Below are 19,859 nucleotides of genomic sequence, written 5' to 3'. Positions count from 1 at the left end.
TAGTGGATTAGAGGGAGCCAGAACACTTGTTTTGGCTCTTCTTTCCCATGAGGCCACCTGGTGGGTTAACCTGGCCATGGCTTCCGAAGAACAAGCAAAGAAATACAAGGACATTGTGTACATATTAAAAGCTCAATAAAAATGCAACATATAAAAAGCATGTATGGTATACGTGTAGTAATTACATCAAATTAAACGGATGTAAGAATGTGCCAGCGGAATGCATTGGAAGCACCTTGCATGAGAACCTGTTGGAAGTGATGTGCATTTTTCACATTGATTGTTTAAAAAAAAGAACGTATAAGATGCATTAAAAGCGGATGTTACATGTTGATTATAGATTTTGACAGTATCTACTGCCCTCTTGCTGGCAAAGCGTGTTATCTTTAAATGAACACGTACGGATCAATTTAAATGAGAGTGTGGATAGACATAGAGCGCTGGACATCATGAAAACAGCAGAGAGACATTGACTCTGGTTTTGTGTTAAATGGCTAGCTTTGCTTCAATGCTGGATTCTGGAGGTTTTCTGCATACAGGACAGGTGGCTTTAACCATGGCAGTGCACCATGACAGTGATCACTTGGCTGCTCTCAGTTGTTGTTGAAGTCATGTAAATGACAAAGAAATACAAATAATACAAATATATATATACACTGCCAGTCAAAGGTTTCACCTAGTATGTTGATGTTTTTTCTTTCATTCAATTATGACTATTTTAGAGACAAAAATAGTATAATTCAGAAACTTAATTTATTATTTACATTTGTAATAGTTTTGGCCCCAAAATAAGAAGAATTACTTAAATAAAACGTGTGTCCAGTCAAAGTCCCCACTGTGTTACGTGCCAGAGAGAATACTGTTGCAAATATTTTTCCCCAAATACCCTTCTTTTTTTTTATTTGCATAAATGACCCAAGATCATTCTTGAAACACAACGCGCATTTGGGCTCTAAATATTTCTGCTAACCCTAAACCAACCTATATTTATATTGTGATGTTTTAAGAATATCTGTTAATATTATCATACCTGTTAATATTCCATCTTTTTACAGGCACATAAACAGGAACTTCAATTTACTTATTTTCTTATCCAACTGTTGCCAAGAGGGATTTTTTGCTCTTTCTGCCCTTTCAATTGTCAGTCTGGTCGAATCGTTGTACAGCGTTTTGTTCTCCGTGTACAAAACACAACTTTTTTTTACAAAAATGTTGATACAAAATAACATATATTTGTGAAGGGGACTTTCTACAACCTAAAAGCATGACAAATACAGAGCAGCCCTTTCAGCCATCATGTAGTGGCTGAGAGTGGAACAAGGCTGTAGTGGATCAAGCTTTAGTAGCTCGTGACCCCAAACTTTTGACGGGCAGCGTATCATCAGTTGTGAATAGATCGCATTTTTGTTGTCAATATCTTCTTCAAAGTAAAATGTATACGTTTGCACATGGACAATACCAGTATGTGGAGCGACAAGTGGATGCAGTGATGGCCTCCCACCAGCAGGGGCGCTGTTACAAATCAATGCGACTTCTTTATTAAAACAGGAATCAGCACGCGGAAGAAAGACCGCCATTCAAGCTAAAGCAACCTCACAACGTGAGCGTTTCGTTGCCGTGCACTCTGATAAAAAAGGTGCAATTTTTTTTTAAACCAAATACCTACACCGCTGGTATTTTCTTGGAAGAATGGCGTACAGGGGACAAGGACAGAAGGTCCAGAAGGTTATGGTGCAGCCCATTGTATCCTTCCGTATTTCATTGCGCCGTTGAATTGCTTGCTACAATAACTTAGCAGCTAGGCTAACCGTTGTCGTTAGCGCGCTAGCTAGTAATGTGTTTCCCGTGTTTGAGCTCGCTGTAGGGTTAGATAATGTCTTATGGAAACCATTTGTTTAAAAATACCGAGGGGCATTCAAATGTATCAATGTATGAAAATAGCCGCTGTAAGGTAGCTAGCTACGTTGCAGAACTCGGGACAGACAGGGGACCCCCATGGCACGCCGAACTGCATTCAACAAGTCCGATATTCTACTATTCGGCTTTTTTGACATAAAGAGGAATTTTTGCTTGGATTTGTGGTTCGATATCTAACGATTTTGCTTTAGGTAAAGTGCAGTCCGTAAGTTATCGGTTGATACATTGATTGGCTACATAGTTTTTGTTTTTTCTTCTTACTATCGTTCAACATGCCCCGGCGTGGAGAAATGTGAAATGCCATCGGGCAACATTTTCAGTAGCCTGTGCAATAATAACCTTTTATGATGAACATGTTTAGCATTTGTGTTTGCTCTTGAACCTTGAATTTCCTTGACTCAATGTATCAGAACCTAATTTTCAGGTATCTACAGAATGTAAGTATTTAGTTTATTTCAGTTTATTCAGATTTTGTTTAGTATGATGTAAGGTTAAACTGGAATTCTCATATATCGTTCTTTCCCAGCGCTCACGGATCCAGGTCTGGTTGTATGAACAGGTGAACATGCGGCTAGAGGGCTGCATTATTGTAAGTTATATATTTTTATTTTCTCTCCTATTTTATTGAACTAGAGTACAGCGAATAGGATAAGTTAATTCCCACAGTCAATCGAATGGCTGACGAATACGGTCAGTAAGTCTGTCGGATGGCCTGGAGGTCATTCTGAGGCCTTGTCTACGCAAAAGTTGAGAAATCTTGAACGTTATTCACATGTAACGAACAATCATTTATTTTGTATAGCCCAAAATTACAAATTTGCCCTAGAAGCCTTTACAATCTGTAAACATGCGACATCCTCTGTCCTGGGACCTCGCATCGGTTCAGGAAACAATCCCACAAAGTTTTTTTTTGAGAAGTTCTTTGACATCAAGATGCTAAACAACCAGTGATCAGACTACGAGTCATAGTAACTTATTTTCCTAGAGAAGAGGCCTCTGTCGGAGCCGTTTGTGGTGCCTCTAAAACGCAATCCTTTGGCAATATGCTGGATGCAGATGGCGACCTGGTGGTCAACCACGTCACGTCTTAATCAAACTATTCACTGGCTGACACTTAATATAAAGAATCATTTAAGGATTAGTTAATTCAAAGGTGTAAAGTTAAAGGCTTAACGTCTTACCCGTCTCACTGAATATTGTGATAATTGTGTTTTTGCTCTTGGGGTTAATGTATTTGACATGTCCACAAACTGAGCAAAACTATATACGTAATGCTTATCTTCAAATCTCATAAACGTGCACTTCCTGGGAACTGGTGGCGTTCATAAAGTTGAACTGACCAATTTACGACGAATTTGTGCAGTTGTTGAAACAGCACACATGAGGCAGCCTCATTCATGGACAAATAGGAGGGATTTAGGTTGAGAATGTGAAAATGTTGATGCACTGAAACTAATTTGTAGCCAACTCTTCCATCTCTCTTGAAGGGTTTTGATGAGTACATGAACCTAGTTCTAGATGATGCCGAGGAGGTCCACATGAAGACCAAGAACAGGAAGCCGCTGGGTAATTGCATTTTTTTATATGTTTTATAGCTTTGTCTCTGCGTTTAGTATTGATTTTGTATCACCGGCCGTTAATATGATCCAAAAATGTTACGTCTGTGCAACTGTAGCTTAGTGGTGAGTAGGGTCTTTTAGGAACTTTAGACACTGCCTTCAGGGTATGAATTGGTGAATGATGACATATGTAGTGTGAAAGTGCTTTTCTGTGGTCGGAAGACTAGGAAAGCGCTATACAAGTACAGGTCCATTACCATTTATTTCATAGCAGGGGAAGCACAGATGTAATTTCTAACATTAAACATCCGCAGTCCATTTAGGTGAGCTGGTCCCTGAAATCTGTTTCACCTGTGCGTTGTCCTGTTATGACGAGTCAAAATGTATGCTGCAAACGTGTCTTTTAAAAGCTCAGGTTTAAAATCCGGTAAAAGCCTCTGAAAGCTTTAGTTTCCTCATGGGATGGATGTTTTATGTTCAAATTACGGCTGTCAAATGTGTACATTTTTCACTAAGGGATTTGTTTAATGCATGTTTTGGGGGGAGGTTCAATTTCCCTCAACATACAAGTGTATCCTCAATACTGGTCGCACCACTCCAAATCAAAAAATAAATTTTGTCCTGGACTTTTTTTTCCATCCCAAAACACTGGCATTTTTTTTTTTTTTTTTTTTTTTTAGCATTCTACAAGCACTGACACTAGGTTCCCTATCTGGCCAACTCGATCGTCCAAAAGTGAAGTGTTACTTTGTATCTCTTTCCAACATCATCTCGCTCTTCTGATCTCTACTTTTGTTTCTTCCTCTTGTGTCTCCCAGGGAGGATCATGTTGAAAGGAGACAACATTACCTTGCTGCAGAGTGTTGTGACCACTTAGGACAGTGGCGACGCCTACAAAATTGTACCTTTCTTGGAAAGAAATGTTCATCTTTTTTGTTTTTGCAAATTGGTGTTGCGTGTTTGTTTATACAACATGAATATTGTAATTGATTCTTTCTAACACGTGGTTATGAGAATAAATCTTTTTTTTTCTTTTCTTACAGCTGTTTGTATTTTTGACTTATTCCACAAAATGTTTAAAATGCCAAAATTGTTTGCAGAGTATTCATTGGGCTAATGTGCCATCTAGTGGTCGACAGCACTATTGCAATGTGCGTATGTAGGTCAAGCTTCTCCAGCTCCAAATAAGCAATAGATGAGACTGGCTGTGTTTTTTTTGTTGGTCTCCTATAATCCTTTAAGGTGACAAGTAGAATACTCTTTGGCTCGTCTTAAAGGCTTAAAATATTTTTGTTGCGTGAAAGCAGATTGCGTTCAATGTGACAAATCGAGTGGTGCAAAAATCTTGACTGTCTAGATTGTGCCTTGAGGTGTGTTACCTTTGCCACGCTTGAAATGACTAATCCATTATTGTAACAGATAAGGAGGGGGTGGGGATACAGTGACACATACACTTGTAACTTCGTCACATCAAAAACTCTAAACTTCAAACTGACTGGAGTTTTTTTTCTACCACAAATGACCTGTATTCTATGTTGGACTACAGGTTAAAACATTTGTGCTTGCTTAGTTTAATGTTTTTGCTATAGAAAAGCATCCCGGTTCTCTTTAAATCGATTAACGTAATTACGTGGTACAGCACTACGCACGCAACGTGTCCCTGTACTGTTGACTGGGAAGCCCCTAGCGCGGAGCTGCCAACGCCCGGCGTAAAGACACAAATAGAGGATACGGTACGGAACATTTTTGGTTTTGTATGAATATTGGGCTGTAGTTGTGGTTACATTTCTTTTATAATGCGGTCAACAATATCTGTGCTCATCTTGTTATATATGGGTTGTGACTTTCGAATTAAAATAACTCACTCGACAACAGCATCCGCTTAGGTTAGCTTGGCAGGCTAGCTAGCTAATCGAAGAGGACGTTAGTTAGCATAGCAAGCAGACAGTCTAACATTGGGCCTGCTAGAAAACACCTCTCAGGACTGACAACCCCATTTCACTTCAAATGTATTGATGTAATTGTTGTGATGTTTTATCACTTCTTCCAAAAAATAACGCTAAACCAGTAAACTGCACCATATGTTGCTGGTCACTAGCTAGCGGTTAACTGGTTAACGAGCTGAACAAAAAAAAGGCGTAACAAACGCTCTGTCAGCAACGCTTTAAAATAAGAAGTTCCTAGGATGGTCTTGGATCATAAAATGGTTGTTCAGTGTAACGTTAATGTTTGTGTGCTAGCGCAAAGGTTTACCATACTGACTGGGTTTAAAAAAGCAGAGGGGCAGCTATTGAGTTCGTTTAAACAGTCGACCGGAAATTAGGCCAAAATATTGCAGCTAAGGTGCCCGGGCTAACGATAGCAATAGCAACCTCTCGGCTTTGGTCTCCGAATGTTCCTGTTATGTAACGTTAGTTGGCTTTAATTGACGGTTCACATACAGGCTGGTGGTAGCAATCCCACACATCACTGGCGGTCGCATACTTATTAGACGTTTCACGAATGTGAACGAAAATTGTCCTCTTGAAGACCGCGAGGGCATCACTAAATCTTTGTTTCAGGTGAACGCTCCACCAATTATTGAGGAATGGTTTATTGAATATGATGTAGTGGCGGTCACAACCTCCCACCATGAAGTCGCGATGGTTTCAGTGGTTGTTTCTGTGCTTTTGTAGAAGTAATGTTATTCCATTTCCAATAGAAGTGCACACTGGTCAGATCTGGTGAGCTCATCAGTCTTTCAAAACTTTTCGCCATAGACGCGGTGTCTAGTTCAAAGAGTTGATTTCAACTTAGTTTAGGGTTGTTGTGGAAATACCTCATCAAACTGAATTTCAGCTGCTTTCACTGCTACTTTTTAAGATGGCCCTGCTTACTGGCCTACAAACACAAATGCGTGGATTAAGTCTACAAGCATTATTGCAGCTGCAGCCAGTTGTTGCCCATGGCTATCATCTCACTGCTTTTTTGGCTTTAAGAGTTTGTCTAATGATTCAGAACTACTCTCATTAGAAGAAGATTGGCGCTTTCCTTGGCCACATATTGTTCCAAGAAATGTGAGCCCCGCAGGGCACTACAATACTTTAGTTTCATACACAGTTGTGTGGATGTAACGGCGATGAGTGCAGTGAAACTGGTAAAAGGATTCCTTCAGACAATGGCAGGGCTTTTGCTTGCTAAACAGTCGGCTTAGTTGGTGCTTAAGGCAAAGCTTTTGTTAGAAAAATGTATGTTGTAAAGTTGATCATCCAAATACCCAACCCAAGAAGGGCTCATCTAAAGTTAGGTGATTATTACGACATGTTGGATGCATTCATTGTAATTACAAACTTCCCTTTCTTGTGAGAAGTTTACTGGGAGGTCCACATTTTCCCACCCCCTCTTCATGCAACAACAAACCAGTAGAAGTAATGGCTATACGGGTGAATGACATCGATTCGGTCTGTGATTTAAAAGAAGTTCCTTATATTCTGTGTTATTCAGTATACACAGCAAATAAATAGTTTTATAGTATGACCAACACAACATTGGATATTCTAACTGTTACTCAAATGTAATAATCTAATGTCATATATAACAAAGAGCCCATTTGGCTGCATAGTGTAATACATATAGGCCTTTATTTTCTTGATTATATACTTACAAACTTGACTTTTGAGTACAGATGCCCGAATTGATCAACTGCCGATCGAAAACCAGGTGGATTTCAGCTGATCGGCCATAACCGGTGACCAGCCGATCAGTTTCATATTACTGGGCACATTTAGACATGTGTACCGCTGCGTGGTAGTTTTACATTAGCTCTCAGCAGCACATACAGTAACTTTACAGCCAGCCACACACACAACATGTGTCGTTGAGTGAAGAAGACATAGAGCTCACAATTTGTCAAATCCAAAATATGATGTGGAGGAGCAACCTTTAAAACAGTTGGAACAACTAACAGACATTTATTATAATGTAATGAATTCAAATACATGCCTCTCAGAGTAATCGCAGTGAGCGTCTTGTCTGCTGTCAACACAGAGCTAAACAGCTACTGTTACAAAGGTTACATTGACTTGCATTACGATGCGTTAGGGGAAAAAAGGTCAATTATAATGCTATCATGATGTCTTTCAATGTAATATTGTCAAATGTTGTTTTTGGCGAGAAACTTTAATAATTATAGTTATTTGAAGGAGATGTTTCCAAAGCAATATAAACAATATATTAGAAAGGGACGGATGGTGAAAAGGAAGTCAGTCCGGAGTTGTATTGTCAACTATCGTTCATAAAAAGAAAATCGCAATCGACCAAAGTTCACAATTCAGGTTGTCAACAATCATCAATTATGGTCATCATCAGGCACTGCCGTGATTGCGTGATCTGGTGAAATTAAAATGTTTCTGTTTCCCTGTTTCCAGCATTGCTCATAAAAAGGTACAGGGTTTCTCAGCAGTAGTGTAGTCCATTCTGACTGCAAAGGGACCTCCACAGCACCCTCACTTGTCCTGCAGAACGTACCATTATAATCGCGCATCAGCAATCACAGCGGCCCGCCGTGTTTTGAACACAATTATGGAACTTACCCACAACGGCTTATTGTTTGGAAGCAAACAAAGCCTTTATTGTAACAGACAGATGAACCCGACGATATTACACATTCGGTTTCTCATTCTTTGCATGCAGAGTATTTTTTAATTTTTTTTAGGGAGCATGTCTTAATGTCGAAGTCTGCCGCGGAAATGCCCTGTTCTATTGATTGTGTCTAGTGGCAGGCTCTAACCTTTTCACGTCTATATGTTTCCTTTGCTGCACAGTTTAGTCTACAGTGGTGGAAACCTCTTTTGAGCATTAAAGAAACAGGCCTTTCGTCAAGGTTGCAAGCTATTGAGTCTGTGCCTCCGTCTGGGCTGCCTGCACAAGCGTAATCTATTAGTTGGCTATTACCAGAAGCAGCTTTATGCTTTAATCTAATTTTATTGTTTAGTATTCTACCACCGCGTCTAGTCCAGGAAAACGTTGTATTTCTTGACCAGGTGTTTCTTGATATTATTTGTTGAAGAAATGCGTTTCATTGTGTTCCCTGTGTTTCTGCGGGACACCCACCTGAGCTCTGTTCCCATGTTTGAACCACGTTCACACTGTAACATTTGACGTTTATTCAATGCCACCCCCCACACCACCACACTGTGGTGCAGAGCTCTGCAGTAGCTTGGCACCGACATACTGTAACGTGTGGGGGAGAAACAGGGGAATACTGTGGCCCACATACTACATATAGTGTGTTGTCTCTAAATGCACAATGCACCAAGATGCATCACATTGTTGCAGACAATGATTCACGGTCAACTTTCATTGTTGTTTATTTAATGTTTCACTTGTTTTGTAGGCTTTTTTTCACTGACGGCATTTTGACAAAAGCACATAAATGCGGGCTGCAACTGAAGATTATTTTGATTTTCTGGTAATATGCAGACTATTTTCTCCATTTATCATTATTGAAAAATTGGGGGAAATTGCTTTTTTCCAACAGATTTTAAGATCGGTTTTGTCCAAAACCCAAAGAAAAACAATGTACTGTTATTGAAAAGATAAGCAGCTGGTTTGAGGCTTTAACTGAATTCTGTGTAGCTGCATTAGTTTTCCGAGGATCCGTAGTATGGTTCACTGTCTGGGACACATGAATAGAACAAAGCCATCGTTAATGTCATTAGTAGCACCTGTGCTTTTTCGTACTATGATAAGTCAAAATGACCATGTTGCTGTTTGGATTCCGACAAAGGTTGCGAAATGATCGCTTGTCCTTGAGTTCACAACGACTTTTGGAGTAGCTTCTCTTTGTGCAACCAAGTTTGCCCAGATTCTCGTCGTGTTTTGTCACTGGGCAAACTGGTCTGCTGCTTAGCTGAGAGATGAGAAAGGAACCACCTTTACTTCTGTATTGTGTGTTTGGCTCAATTATGTGAGCTTGTTGAACCTTTTTTCCACCTCAGCAGCATTGGACTTAGCCCTAAACATATTGACAAGTTGTGACTATTTTCAATGCTTTATTATTTGTAAATATCATCGGGGATCATATGATCTCTGGTTGTGCTGTCAATATTTAAAACAGATATTTGATTATGAATATTTGTAAAAAAATGTAAAGCACCACTATCAGAGCTGTCTGCTGGATGGCTGGACATTCAAACATTTCTTACTTTCTTATGTTTTTTTCCAAGCAAGTTGCATGTCGCCCTGCCCCTAAGGTGCCTAGCATCCAATTACGCATACGCTATTTTACAAAAGCTTGACTGTCACTCGCTTCTTTTTTTTTATGTCTGAGAAGCGAAGAGTAGGCAAGACGACTGCATTCTTCCCCCACTAACTGTCCGTTTTGCGGGTGGCAGCTGGGTGCAGCCCAAGTTAAGTGACTGTAGCTTGCTAGCATTTGCAGCTGTGTAATTCACTAGATGACGCTAGCTAAGCACAAACCTAGAGAATTGTGTGTTTCTCTCTCTGGCCGGGTCCCCAGCTGGCTACTATTTTCACCCAGCAGGATATTGTATACACTAGAGCAGTGGTTCTCAACCTTTTTTCAGTAATGTAGCCCCTGTGAAATATTCTTCCAGCCAAGTTTCTCCCTATAAATGTAAGTTCATTAACTGAATTGTATATATTTTATATTTAGCACTGTGTATTACATCTTTTTTTTCCACCAAAAATGCTTTGCGCTGGTTAGGGGGTAGGATACAGAACACAAGAGAACCCGAATTTATATTGTGATATTTACTGAAAAGTAAATGCAGCAAGTAGGAAGCTTTGAGGCAATAGCCTGGGGATCTCCCTCTAGCCAGCTGCCACCTAACACTCGAATGATTTGATTTCCATTCTGTTTCTTGAAAAATTGAGTCGAAAGGAGTCAACCCTAATCTGGTGTTTTACCATAATCGACACAAGCACAGCTACAGAATGAACGCACATTTCTTCAGTGTCATTTGTCCAGCTGTGGGTATACATGACCCCTCAATCTCTTGAATTAAAATAAACCCAACTCATTTGGACATCTGGACACTACCATTAACCCTTTGATTCATTTGTTGATCAGGGAGGCTAGATTATTGACCTGACTGGACGGCGTTATCTCCCGATAAACATCCTCATGTCAAATAGATAATTACATTTTTATTCTGGGCTTGGGTCACCTCAATTTTCAGACTTAAGCTACATCTTTATAGCTGCGGGTATGTTGAAAAGTGCTTTTACCAGCAGTTAGTCATTGACATAAATGAAAATGCCATCTGGTGTTGAGCTTTCCAAGGTCTCCCCTAGAAAATAGTTTATCCCAACCCCACACTTCCTCCCCTTCTGTGTGTCCTGTTGACATAAAATGTCCATGCCGTCCAATGCACCTGCTAAATGTAATACAAAAAAATGAGTACTACTGCTAAACTGAATACAAAGGATTTTTAACCTTTGGTCATGATGACTTTACAGTTAGTAAAGCCACCTTATCTTTTTGCCATTGACAGTGCGCAGCTTCTTAACGCTACCGGAGTTAGCTCCAAGCTAAATTACATCTGTAATCCTTGGGTGGGAAATAGAAAATATGTTATTCGCAATAAGCGGTGCCATCGACTCATGAAGTTTCCTTCTGTTTGTTTTTCTCTTCCAGATCTTGAATGAGTAGCGACGACTGTAAAACACAGCTATGCAGACCATCAAGTGTGTTGTAGTTGGGGACGGTGCAGTGGGTAAAACCTGCCTGCTCATCTCTTACACCACAAACAAGTTTCCTTCTGAATATGTACCTACGGTAAGTGGTAATTCCCATCCAATCCATTGTTACTCTACCTTTGTAGCTCAGTTTGTTATTGTTATCAAATTAATTCAGCAGTAAATCCATTTCATAGTGTTAATGTTACTAATATTTAAGATTTGTATTGGAGTTTGTATAACTGAGTGCTTTACCATGCTTGACCTCTTGCTGCATAATCAAAGTTAAAATTTTTGCATGCAGCTATCTTTAACAGTTTTGTGCTTTATCACCTAAAACCTGAGTCAGTTTAAAAGATATTGAATAAGCACATTTTAATAACATCGCTATATTTGTCAAACCCTTATGGTACAAACATGTTGTTCACTGTTAAGCAAATGAGCTAACTATTGTTTTCTGGTCTATGTTGTAGGTGTTTGATAATTATGCTGTGACTGTAATGATTGGAGGCGAGCCCTACACTCTGGGCTTGTTTGATACAGCAGGTATGTATTTCTTATTGCAACCTACACCTAGTTAGTAGTTATGTTCATCCAGGTATCCAGTTAATGTCACTATTTCCTATTAAGCAATTGTCATTATATACTACTATACAGTGTTTCTGTGATGTTAAATGGAGGTCATGGGAAAAACGTTGTTCCTTTATCTTCTATCCCCAAGTTAACATTTGTGTGCGTAGGGTGTGTGTTCAATGTTTCCCAAAAAATGTTATGAGACTATGGTCAGTGGACCTCGGACCCTCTTGGGGGGATACGGGGGAAGGCCCCCCTGTAAGAACAATTTATATTTTAAAGTTGAATCTTACATTTAACTTTAAAATTTATATTTTAAAGTTGAACTTTGAAAGCATTATGAGGCTAGATCCATGAAGAGTCTTGTGCTCTAGCAGTGTTGGAATGTATCTAAGTAGAATTGGACCACTCAAGTACTGTTTTGGAATATAATTCTGAGGTACTTGTACGTGACTTGGGTATTTCTGTTTGATGTAACTTTATACTTGTAGTGCCCTACATCTCAGAGGGAAACATTGTTCTTTTGACTTCACTTCATGTATTTGACAATGTTGGCTAGTAGTTAGGCTTCCATTCTGCATGAAGAGTTACCATTTAATTTTGGTGAGGTCTTATTTTGCGTGTATTTGATGCTATCTGAACTTCTACGTAAGTAATATTTAGAATCCAGGATTTAGTGTTTTTACACTGCTCTAGTGAACTTTAATCACAAACACATTGGTTGTATAAATATAAATAATGATCGCCAGACAGTGAGAGTTAACATGTTTGTGTGTGGTTTCTCTAGGTCAGGAAGACTACGACAGGTTACGACCTTTGAGTTATCCCCAGACAGATGTCTTTCTTGTCTGTTTCTCCGTTGTGTCCCCTTCCTCCTTTGAAAACGTCAAAGAAAAGGCAAGTCAAACCCTTAATTCTTTATTTCCATGCCACTGTTTTTTCCCTCTAGTACGTGAAATATGGATGCATCCTTTTTCAATCGGAGACTTCTATTTTCCTACAGAGCTGTAGTTTCTAATGATTTCAGACAGCCTCTTTGCAGTATTTTTGTGTTGGATCTGAACATTCTGACATCCGCTGACAGACGATCAAACTTGAATCAGTGTGGAGGGAAGCCCATGAAAAAGAAACCCAACGTTAAATGCTTGTGATGCAGCGTGTCGGCAGTCCTATAACCCCATTTTTGTGTTTACAGTGGGTTCCAGAGATTACCCACCATTGTCCAAAGACCCCCTTCCTGCTAGTTGGGACTCAGATTGACTTGCGGGATGACCCATCCACTATAGAGAAACTGGCCAAGAACAAGCAGAAGCCCATCACCCCGGAGACGGCCGAGAAACTGGCGAGAGACCTAAAGGCTGTGAAATACGTGGAGTGCTCAGCCCTCACACAGGTAATATATATGAATATACACTGTCCCACACCCACACACCCACACACACACACACACACACACACACACCCACACCCACACACACACGGTTGTGCAGGCGAACCTTTGACGGGAATTCCAAGCTCGAAATACCAATAGTGCATGTAAAAATTGAGCTTGAGTTACAACACAACAGTGACAACATTCTCAGTCAGTGCAACTAATGTAAGTGCAGTTCAGTCATGTGACTCCAGTCAGTGTGGTGTCTGTGACTGAACACTGTCTGAATGCCTTGTAGTTGGGCTCATCAGCACAGACAGCCAGTCTGAGGCAGTCTGTGAGCTGTCTGTCAGTAAGCCGTCTCCTGGACTTTGATTTGGTGATTTTCTGAACTCCACTTATGTGATTTTAATCAGTCTGGAGTTGCTTTCGCGTTGCCTGTGGAGTCTGTCGATTGTGCACACGTCTCTTCAGTTGCATGCCCTTATAAGGACCTGGCGGGGCCGCAGGTTCACGAGAACGCACATTTAATTTAAGAATCCTCATTCGGGGAGCACAGCTGAGAACACTTCGGCTGTGTAAGAACCCATTTGCAGGCGTTCATGAATCAGGCGGAGATCTTTTCTGACGTTGGTCTTCCGAAGTCCGAAAACATTTCAGAAGACACTTCAGAAAATGTTCGAGAATGAGGCCCAATGTGTTTCTTAATTTATTTATATTTTACTTTGGAGAGCGACAGGGAAAGTCTCAGATCGATCAACCCTCCGATCGACGGGTTGGCGACCGCTGGCTTAGAGAATGTGATGCACGTCTATTTGTGCCATTACGCCCAATTAAACCCGTCGAAAGATGTTCTGATTTGATATAGTCCCTGTAATAGGTTTTCAATTTGAAGTAATTTCAATATACGTGACTTCACAAGGAAAAGTCAGCTTAGAATGATAGTGTAACACATTGGAAATGTTGATTTAAATTGTCAATGTAATCCTGTAATAATTAGTTTTACTTTTACTGTTAGATTAACGTTAAGTTACATGCACCAAAAAAAAACATCTTTTATTTATATTGTGAGCCCTGAAATTGTAATGGCCAGTTAGTGAATTTATATGCTAACAGTGGAAATGTTTAAGACTAAGAGTAGACCAGATGAATTACCATTAATACCATTAGCATTGTGGTACTTAGTACTTGTATCGGAATGTCTGATTAATAAATCAGTCGGTGGAGTTTATCTGCTCAATCTTGAGTCTTGAGTACTTGTGTTGCCATCGGTACATGTTAGAGACCGAAGGAGGGAAATGAGCAGAGAGAACATGACTCACAGGAGGACACATCGGCCTCACTCGGGCACGAGAACAATAGTGTTGATGGAGTTTGAGGTGGAGCCCCCACCTCTATGCTCTGCTCCTTCCTCCCCCCTCCTTTTCGCTCCCTGGCGCAATTGTCTCATAGCTGCTGATGTAATTTCCTGATTCCTGGGGATCTCAGGTGCTCCGTCCATCGCCCGCCGTTCAGCTCATCATCTTCTGTGCCACCTCCTTCATACACTCGTCCTGTAACTCTCATACCGTCTCTTTGCATTTCACACATACACTCTCCTCCTCCTCCTTTCCCTGCCTGTCTCTTTCTGTGTTTGCTGTTGCTAACTGTGCTGTTGTTCTCTTCCCTCTCCTGCCATTGTAGCGAGGGCTGAAGAATGTGTTTGACGAAGCTATCCTAGCTGCCCTAGAGCCTCCTGAGACGCAGAGAAAGAGGAAATGCTGTATATTTTAATCTCTCTCCATGCCACCGCTCCTCCTCTGATTGCCACTATTTTTGGCGTTTTTCACTCAGTCACCCCATCTTTCTCATTTCCTCTCCTTTCTCCCCCCTCAATGTATTTACATGTGCTGCTTTTCAAATGTGGACCTGCCAGCGCTCCAACTCCAGACCCAAACTTCTGGTGCATTGCAACTTATCTTTGTTTCATGGCCTGCTTCTCTGACCCGGGCCGCGGCCTCTCATTGCTTCGATGACTTCACTCGTTGCCTTTTCTAACCTGCAACTGCTGACATTCGGTTTGGTTGGTGTGCTCATCTACGTCACATGTACCTCTGGAGGGATTTACATCTAAATCCTCACCTAGAGGTGAGCAATGTGTCAAATACACTTGATGTATTGGGGCTTGTTCCGCGTTGAAGTTAGTAACATTGTATTGTGAACATCGAGTACAAATGGTCATGTAATGTTTTTAAGCCGCTGGCTTCAAGACTTGCGTTTCGCATCTTGCTCTCTCACGGCGCACTCACGCACAGACACCAAAAGAAATGGGTGAGTGAGGGGGTATTTTTGTTGTTTTTGTTTTGTATCCAGGACGCAAGCAACGGGGAAAGACTTGCCAAAGCAAGTTGTTATGTATTTAGTTCAGAAACGGTAATGGAAGATGTCAGCTTCCACTTTGATAAAAAAAAAGAAGGTCAAACTAGCCCTTTCTTGTTTTGCCGTACATGTACTGTATATACTAAGCATTACGGTAGGAGCATAGGCGGTGAACGCAGTTTCACATGCATTCAATAAGTCAGTCAGTTGGTCAACCAGACAGTTGTTATTTTAGAGAATATATGAAGATATTTATATATATATTGTATAATGCGGCACATCCTGAGAGTACCCAGTTACCCAACCCTAACTTCACCACTGTATTATTCCTAATTGGCCTCTGGCCAACAGTAGAGTGGTATGTTACTGAGGATGTAGGATGTCATTTGGGATGTAGCTATTGTTTTAGTCAGCCTTTCCTCTCTGTGTTGTAGTAGTAGTTCATGTGGGGAGGGTTTGGACCAGAATGGGGTGGAGCCTTCACATGGCTCCACAACTGAGATCGATCTCAACCACAAAACAGAGTTTCCATTTTTAATGCTAATGTATTTTGTACTACTGTTGATACTGTTGTACCTTGATTAAACAGGCTATGGTTACATGGAGGGCTTTTATGTACGTGAGTCATCTATAGGGAGTGTTTGGCCATCTTGACAACATAAGCACTAACACGGTGTGTGTGTGTGTGGGGGGGGGTAATTTTATTTTTACTTCCAGTACTTTTTTATTTATTTAGATTATGTTACTTCTGGAGCAAGTTGTTCCCATCTCTGGAACAATTAACCCTGTTAACTACAGGCAGCTACAGTCTGAAGCTGTTAGTCTACAGTGTATCAACTGTAATCTACAACAGCAGTAGTGTATTACTGTAAAAATGCAAAGAATATACCCTTTACACTATGATACCGTCAGCTGTTTGGTTGCCATTATACTCCATGTTCAAACTGTAACTTCCGTAACCAGATTATTTTTTACTGTATAATGGGTTAAAGTACTGTGGAATGTGATCTTTACATGATTATCATGCTCTTCTTTCATCCCTGTTTTCTATCATGATAGTAGTCCTACGGCTCTGGTTCATAGCTAAGCTACACACCTTTTCTTTTTAAATCTCCTGAAAGCTTTCTTTCTTACCTGTTTTGGCCCAAACTTTCTTTACATATGACACACGTACATTTAACTGTGGTGCACATACTGCTGTCTTGAAAGTCCAGATAATAATAATAATAATAATAATAATAATAATAATAATAATAAGACAAATAAAGAAGCTCTAATTGTGTGAAATTACCTGTGAAATGAATAATAAAGGACAAATGAACTTGCTCTCCTCTCTTGCTCTTTCTTTTTCCAGTGCTTCGTCAGAGAATTTAATCGGATTAATAAACAGCGCCGAGGGGTTCACCAGTTCATTGGTAGTGCAGCTCTGGTTACTTCACATAACCAAGCTCACAGTTTATGTAGCTCTGCACAGGGTCAAATATGAAAAAAGAGTTTGTGGTGTTTTTTATTTTACATAGTTGGAATCCGGGTGGCCTTTTGTGAGTAATTCAGCAAGTTTAGTCTGAAGAGCAGAGGCAGGGCATTACAAGAGACACAGGCCGGCGTGGAATGCAAATGCCCACTTGTCCATTTTGGTTTTGTGTTGTGTCGCGTGAGGGGGTCGTGCTCCCCTTTCCCCCCTCCACTTTCTTGTTTGACTTGCCTTTTGGTTTCAGCTGTCACAGGTCAGCTACACTCATCATTCAAGCCTGCATGTGATTTGTCTTCATCCCTGATCTGGCTCACACAACTCGACACATTTTGTAGGAGCAGAACATTCTCCTCAGCTGTTTGTCGCAGATCTGATTTGATCTCCTTGAAATCATTTACATATTTGTTGAATTTTTGTTGTTGTCATCAACTGCACATTTCCCTCACTGTTTCTTATGACTTGCCACTGACCTTTGTTACTTTCCCTCTGTTTAAGCTGTTATTGTTTATTCCCCAGCTCCCTTTCTGATTGACCTGTGTGTGTTTGCGTTGTCCGTTTCAATTGAGCCTGTGCTTGTGTGTTTGTGTTCACAGAAAGGCCTAAAGAATGTGTTTGATGAGGCGATATTGGCTGCACTGGAGCCCCCAGAGCCCAAGAAGAAACGCAAATGTGTGCTGCTATGAGAGGCTCCTACCTTTTCGAAGCGCGCGCGCACACACACACACACACACAGACACACACACACACACACACACACACACACAAAAATACAAATACATACATCTTAAATACACACACACCCTCCTTACCCCTTGCTCTGCTGCGGTTGGTCGTTGGCATTGCCCTCCACAGAGAAGACTAGAAAGAAAGAAGGTTTTGGATAATTCTCTGCAATAATAAGAAGCTTCAGCCCTGAGACCCACCCAGCATGGCCAACAAGGCCGCGGTGGGCTCTGAGGGCGGCGTGTCCTCGGTCAGAGGGATCTGGATACCGAGCTCACATGCAAGTAGAATTGGCCCCGTCAAGCTTTTAATAGATTGTTTTTTGATTCTGTCTGTTGTGGCCAGATCGACTTTTTAGATGCCCACGGATGTGAGCCCGGCCCCTCTCGGCTGCCCGATTGGTGGCTGCTCACACTTGAAGGTCCCTGCCCCCCATTGACGAGCACACTCGTCGGCCGATCCCTACGTTTCTTTCTCAGCGCTACCAGAAGACACGCTAACAAAAGTAGTGTTTTGTTTCTGTTTTGCCAACCCCCCCTTCCTCCTCAAACACATGACACGTCTGAGCTATTTATTCCATGTTCCACATAGATGCGCTCCTAACCACTATAGAAACTGTAGGTCTGAGAGGACTCAACAACTCAAACCTCCACATAGCTCTCAGAGAGGAAATTGAATTAGTAGATATTGCCACCTAGTGTCCATTTGGAGCGTGGTGACCACTTGAAGAGCTTAAAAAGGCGTCCAGTAGTAAAAGGTCAGTCGACCGCAAGGAATTGGGCCTTTTTAGATGCAGGGAACTTAAACAGTGTTAGCAGAGCAAGTGTTGTGCTCTTGATGCATTGCCGCGGGGGTGGGTGGGGGGGAAGACCAAGGACGGGTGAAGCAGGATGCTGTTTTAACATTGTCGCCACCTCACACTTGGAACAGGTACAGCAGAACTGCACTAGCAGCCAAATCTTGCCGAGTCATCCTTGAACAGCCGATGGATGAATTTCCAGCAGATTTCTGTGCCGCGTGTCTGAGGCTATGAAGGGCTGTCCGCTCTGTTGTACCCGCTCAGACTGCTCACGGTGCTGCATGTAGCCGGGCCTTGGTCTCTGTTCTAAATGATAGGTTTAACAGATGTAATTATAATGTAAGCTGGCACACAATGTTGATGTAGGCTCCGGGTGTTTTTACCAAAACAAATATTTTTTTTTCCTCTTCGTTATTTTTTCTTTGTGCTGTTTTTTATTTTATATATATAAAAAAGGTTACTTTCACTCCTTTTACATTTAGGGGTGGGAACTCATCTAAACTCTTCCCTGCCAGTTTATACCAAGAAAAAGCTCTGATTGGTTTAGTTGAATAAAAAAAATAAAAAACCCAACGGCAGAGTCTGTTTAGGTAAAGATGATTTGTGATCGGTTGGTTCTTGTTTTTCTTTACTGGTGGCTTAGAGTTGGGTCAATTTCCAGCCCATTCAGTATAATTATTATAACCTGTTGTTGTTTTGGTGCAAAACCAAATGCTCTGTCGAAAGTATTGGTTCTTTGTATATGCATTCTTTAAAAAAATATTAAACTTATACCTTAATTGCCTTTACCACTTGTCTGTTGCCATTCTGTGCTTATTGTGGCCATTGAACAATAACCAAACAACCAAATTATTATTTTTGACTACCATGACTGGAATATTTTCTTCTGTTTTTCTGTATGTTAACTTGTGATATTCATCATGCCAAGGGGAGAATTGAGTAATCATAACAGCTTCTTAACAGAGCACACGTTATTTATTTATAATTATATTTACGGTTTGATTTCCATCACATCTGGATGAGCCTGTCATGGCGTGTTTAGCCAGCAGGAGGTGCCGTCTACCCAAATTTTGGTGTTGTTTCCACAAATTGGGAGAAATTGATGCTATTCCCAATCCACTGAACTACATTGATTGTAGGCACAGATTATATTGGGTGTGTATGTGGCCCACAGTTTTGAGGTGAGATGAAACTCCATTACCCATTAAGACCACTGGCACTGAACATCATTTAATTCTACATTAACATTCTTAACTACAGGGTTCAAAACTCTGCCCTTTATCTTTGCTATTCTGTCCTATTTTGTCATTACAAATGGAAACTAGAACATGGGCTAGTGTAGCGTCTTGTGGTACACCTTTTGTGTGATCCTTTGTTTGACCAAAAACACATTTCCCATCTCTC

The 19,859-nt window shown here is 40.8% G+C and overlaps 2 protein-coding genes across 2 annotated transcripts; both read left to right on the top strand.

Annotated features, from left to right (window-relative positions):
• Positions 1-1,549: 1,549 nt before the first annotated feature.
• On the top strand, positions 1,550-4,518 carry snrpe (small nuclear ribonucleoprotein polypeptide E). Its single transcript, XM_034533780.1, has 5 exons — positions 1,550-1,743; positions 2,328-2,354; positions 2,444-2,506; positions 3,405-3,483; positions 4,295-4,518. The coding sequence occupies exons 1-5, from the start codon at positions 1,690-1,692 to the stop codon at positions 4,351-4,353; spliced, it is 282 nt and encodes a 93-aa protein (XP_034389671.1). The 5' UTR covers positions 1,550-1,689; the 3' UTR covers positions 4,354-4,518.
• A 426-nt stretch (positions 4,519-4,944) lies between these two features.
• cdc42 (cell division cycle 42) lies at positions 4,945-19,243 on the top strand. Its single transcript, XM_034531869.1, has 6 exons — positions 4,945-5,209; positions 11,116-11,256; positions 11,630-11,702; positions 12,517-12,626; positions 12,925-13,122; positions 17,527-19,243. Exons 2-6 carry the CDS (start codon positions 11,152-11,154, stop codon positions 17,614-17,616), a joined length of 576 nt encoding a protein of 191 aa, XP_034387760.1. The 5' UTR covers positions 4,945-5,209; positions 11,116-11,151; the 3' UTR covers positions 17,617-19,243.
• Positions 19,244-19,859: the final 616 nt, after the last annotated feature.

Source organism: Cyclopterus lumpus, chromosome 5 (genome assembly GCF_009769545.1).
Source record: "Cyclopterus lumpus isolate fCycLum1 chromosome 5, fCycLum1.pri, whole genome shotgun sequence".
Taxonomy (NCBI): Eukaryota; Metazoa; Chordata; class Actinopteri; order Perciformes; family Cyclopteridae; genus Cyclopterus; species Cyclopterus lumpus.
Note: the sequence above shows the minus strand (reverse complement) of the source record. Positions and strands in the feature narration are given on the sequence as shown.